We start from the raw sequence: 3,964 nt of genomic DNA, 5'->3' as shown, positions 1-3,964 counted from the left end.
CTAAATTATTTAATTTTAAATAATATTGTCTGTTTTTTAAAAACTTATCATAAAAAATCTAACAAAAAAAAGTGTATGTTTTGACATTACAAGTTTTAAAAAAAATCAAAATTTACAATCCAATTCAACCAAGACCAATTTTTATTAGATTACGTGCAGCCTAGAAAATGCGATGAGACAAAGTGATACACATAAGGATTCCACAACCATTTTAGAATAAACGTAAGCATTATAACTNGTTTTGCCCTAAAACAAAGGTGACTGAATCTGAAGATAGATANCAAACATAGTTATAGATCAGTCCAATCAAAACAATATCATCAAAGACAGTACCGTGATGTTCTGGTCCTAAAATCAGGCTTAAATATGATCTAGTGGAGAGATTTTTTATGAAGGCTGAATTACAACTTTTTTTCTTTTTAAAACATACCCACTTACCATTATGGGCAAGAAGGTCAGAACAATTCAACCACAGTAAAAGTAAACAGAAGCTCGTGCGATAATGAGGGATCAGATTATGCAATCTATCCTACATCAAGGGATAATTCAGATAAAGCAATGCATTTTGGCTAAATATTAGGTTGGCTAAACTACTTATTTGATAAGCTCCTTGCATGCTGAACTCCTACTTGAACAAAATAAAAAACAAAGGACTTTGTTTTTATGATCTTCATTATGAATCTTGTTGAAATAAGATTTTTGAGAAAAAAAAAAAAAAACTTTTTAACAAATCATATAGCCCTCTTCTTGAAGAAAAATAAACTCCATATAAACTCTTCCGAATGGAGTAGCTTAGTACCTTGGTTATTCTATAGGAAAATTTAGTTCCTGGATGCAGCAGACTCTAGAAACGGCTCAATGCTTAAAAGAAATTCTTAAACCGCGAATGACAGTAATCTGAAACCATCGTGAATCTACCAAAATTGTAAACGGTGAAAACTTCATAAATATAAGGCAACGCGAAAGCAAGAAGCACTTACATAGGTGTTGGAAAATTATTATCATATGAGGTACATGATAGAATAGTAATAAGTTGAAGATCTATAAGAGTTTTTTATCAGTTCAAACGTCTGCGTCTTGGAGCACGAGAATCTCCACTATCCACATCAGACAATCTTGAAGCATCATTCCTCCTCCTAGAAGAGGATGTTGACAAGGATACCATGGAATCAATCTCCACAGCAGTGTCCACTTGACTCTCTGAATTTATAACAGCGCCAATGCTTGAAAAAGAATCCCTGTCATCAACTGGAGGTGAAGGTTGTTCTTGGTTCCTAGCAATTGCACTGCTACGGAAATAAGCCTCCAGTAACCTTTCAGCAGAAGTGAGTGCTGAAAGAGTAGAAAGCGTTGCTCTGTGTGATTGTGTTCTTCGAAGCATATGGGATTGTTGCACCCTGTTTCGGTTATCCCCTGGCTCAGCAGTATTATTATTATTATTAGCATTATTCTGAGCAAAAGCCATCACATCCTCTGGGAGTGGCCCTAAATTTTGCTCTCTCCGAATCCCTCGAGCAGTCAAGAACCTACTTAGCAAGGAAGTAGTTCTCTCTGCAGTTTCACGGGCACCCTCCCCTTCATGTGGGTGAACAAAATCACGAGTAAGATCAATTCTACTCCCGATACGCCGAATCATCTCTTCCACAGGGACTGTAAATGCATTTCTCTGAATGGTTTGTCTCAGACTCTCAACCCTCCTTGCTTGGGGCCTGGGAGGGATCTTAAGAGCAGAATCCTCATCGTGACCTCGGACATTGTTCCCTCGGCCATATATTGGGGTAACACCTTTGAGAGTCACCTCTCCCTTGCAAACTGGACACTCTCTCGCATCTGAATGCAGATGCAACCACCTATACAGGCAAGGCCAACAAAACAAATGGCCACAACAAGTCACAACAGGATCCCTAGAGAGGTCCAAACAGATGTTACAATCAAAAAAGTCCCCATCAGTGCCACTACCCTTTTCAACATCATCCTTCTTCTGCGAAGCCTCGTCCTCTGCAACACCATTCACATTCTCACACGCCTTCGGCACCTCCTCCACTCTCTCTTCGGCCGCCACACTGCCTTCTCCAGCCTGTAAGGCAGTTCCATTTCCAGAATTGACCAGAAACTGGTTCAATTCCATGGAGATATTGTGAGCCTCAGGAGGTATATGAAAATGCCGCGCAGCTTCAGGTGGGATGTGGACATGAAGTTCAGGATGCGGTAGCGGAAGATGCCGCCATCGCCACCGTTGTCGTGCCCTAAACCTCACAGCTTCGCTGATTCTCTGAAGAGGCTCTCCTATCCACTCATCCAAGTTCACAGCTTCATTGCTCATGGGGCCAGTTTCAGGCTCTGGGCCCGGACCCAGATTCAAATCAAGGTTCATTGCATCGGAGGACTCTTCCTCCATCGCAGTTTCAATCACCAAGCTGGAAAGATGTTTCCTTTATTGCAAATTTCAATTGCAGGAAAAGGGAAACAACGAAGAAAAGGAAAGCGAAAACTTTTCCACCAAAAACCTCGAGTCCAACACAAATCCAAGAATCCCAGGTAAGAGGGGAAGTAGGGTGTCGAAATTAACAATCAGAAGAGAAAATCCCCCAATCTTGAGACAAAATTGGGTGCAAACCCTAGCTTCATCGCAAACATGAAGGACCCCAGATCCAATACAGAGGGTTGACCACAATTGTAAGGCGAACACATGGTGAATCGAAATGAAAATGAAGGAAGCTGCGTTTAAGTATTGCAGATTAGGGTTACGCAACTACAAGTTTACGAAAAAAAGACGGATGATTTTTTTGATACAAATAATCAAAAAAGAAAAAAGAAAAACAGATTGAAGGAAGAAAAGAGGGAAAACGGAAGAATAAAGAAGAAGAAGAATTGAAAAGAAGATAGAAGACCTTGGAGGTAAGAGACGGTAGAATTAGGGTTGGATCATTGTGTTGTCGTCAGCTCGGTTCGGTGCGGTGCTTGCGGTTGGATCTAGTGAGAGAGAGAAATGGGGTTTAGAGGAAAGAGAAAATGGTTAGTGAGGAAGAAGAAGGTAGAAGAAGAACAACCTCACCTTCACCTGGTATGGTACGTATGTTGTTGTGTTTGTGGTGGTGATGAACGGTGTGATGAGGTAGAGGATGAGTGGGTTGTCTGTGATATTCCTACGCCGCTCGCTGCACCAAAGGGCTATCAGAGCCGTTCTTGCAATGAATCACAATGAAACAATTCTCCCTCTCTCTTAGCCTAATTACCATTATTATCTCATTAAAAAAGATAGATTTTTTTTAAGACCACCAACATATCTCATTATGTCTGTACTATATTGAACTCGGATCATTATAAGAAAAATAAAATCTCTCTAACCTTTAAGGAAACTATATTTCTAAATTTCAACCTGAAATAATTAATTATTTTAAGTACTTATATGACATAAATAATCTCTTGCTGAGTGACTATTAACTATTAAAAATATAATAATAAATTGTTTTATCCTGGTAATTAAATCTTTTTATAGGTTTTTATATTATGATTTTTTTTTATTTTAAACTAAATTTATGATTTAAGAATTTTTTTAAACAAAAGTTATTATCATTTTTATAAACTTTTAAAAAACGTGAAAGTTTGATATTAAAGAAAAAAAATTATTTTAGAATTTCAAGAAGATATTTATGCTCGTGAGAAATACACATTACATAATAAGTGAAGGAATTTAACATTATTTAAAAGATTTTATGGCTTGTTGAGTAATTATCCTATTTAATATAAAAATAAAATAAAATCTAAATATGGAAAGTAGGTTTTTTTTAGAGGCCAAACTAGAGACCATTTTATAGAGTTGTTATTAAAGAAAGATATCTAAGATCACTTTTCATTTCAATCTTAATAGTCTCTTTGTTAATTTTTTATGCTTGTGTAAAAGTAGCTAATTCTCCTTTTTATTGTCGGTGAAAGTAATGAATCTCATTTTTATATGATTTTC

At 37.2% G+C, this 3,964-nt stretch overlaps 1 protein-coding gene across 4 annotated transcripts; it reads right to left on the bottom strand.

Moving 5' to 3' along the window:
* Window positions 1–923: 923 nt before the first annotated feature.
* On the bottom strand, window positions 924–3,238 carry LOC106757875 (E3 ubiquitin-protein ligase RFWD3). Of its 4 annotated transcripts, none has more exons than XM_022779051.1 (3): window positions 3,056–3,238; window positions 2,892–2,973; window positions 924–2,752 (listed from the first exon to the last, which is right to left on the bottom strand). In XM_022779051.1, the coding sequence occupies exon 3, from the start codon at window positions 2,396–2,398 to the stop codon at window positions 1,058–1,060; it is 1,341 nt and encodes a 446-aa protein (XP_022634772.1). In that variant the 5' UTR covers window positions 2,399–2,752; window positions 2,892–2,973; window positions 3,056–3,238; the 3' UTR covers window positions 924–1,057. The 4 variants fall into 4 exon arrangements, with proteins under 4 accessions (XP_022634772.1, XP_022634771.1, XP_022634773.1 ...); XM_022779050.1 differs by having other exon boundaries at window positions 924–2,718; XM_022779052.1 differs by having other exon boundaries at window positions 924–2,718; window positions 3,062–3,238.
* Between the last annotated feature and the right edge of the window lie 726 nt (window positions 3,239–3,964).

This window comes from Vigna radiata, chromosome 3 (genome assembly GCF_000741045.1).
Source record: "Vigna radiata var. radiata cultivar VC1973A chromosome 3, Vradiata_ver6, whole genome shotgun sequence".
In the NCBI taxonomy this organism is placed as follows: domain Eukaryota; kingdom Viridiplantae; phylum Streptophyta; class Magnoliopsida; order Fabales; family Fabaceae; genus Vigna; species Vigna radiata.
This window is presented reverse-complemented; position numbering and strand designations above follow the sequence as displayed.

Bases quoted from the DNA above. Each gene is read 5' to 3' on its own strand.
- LOC106757875 (XM_014640708.2), bottom strand. From the start codon at position 2,398: ATGGAGGAAGAGTCCTCCGATGCAATGAACCTTGATTTGAATCTGGGT.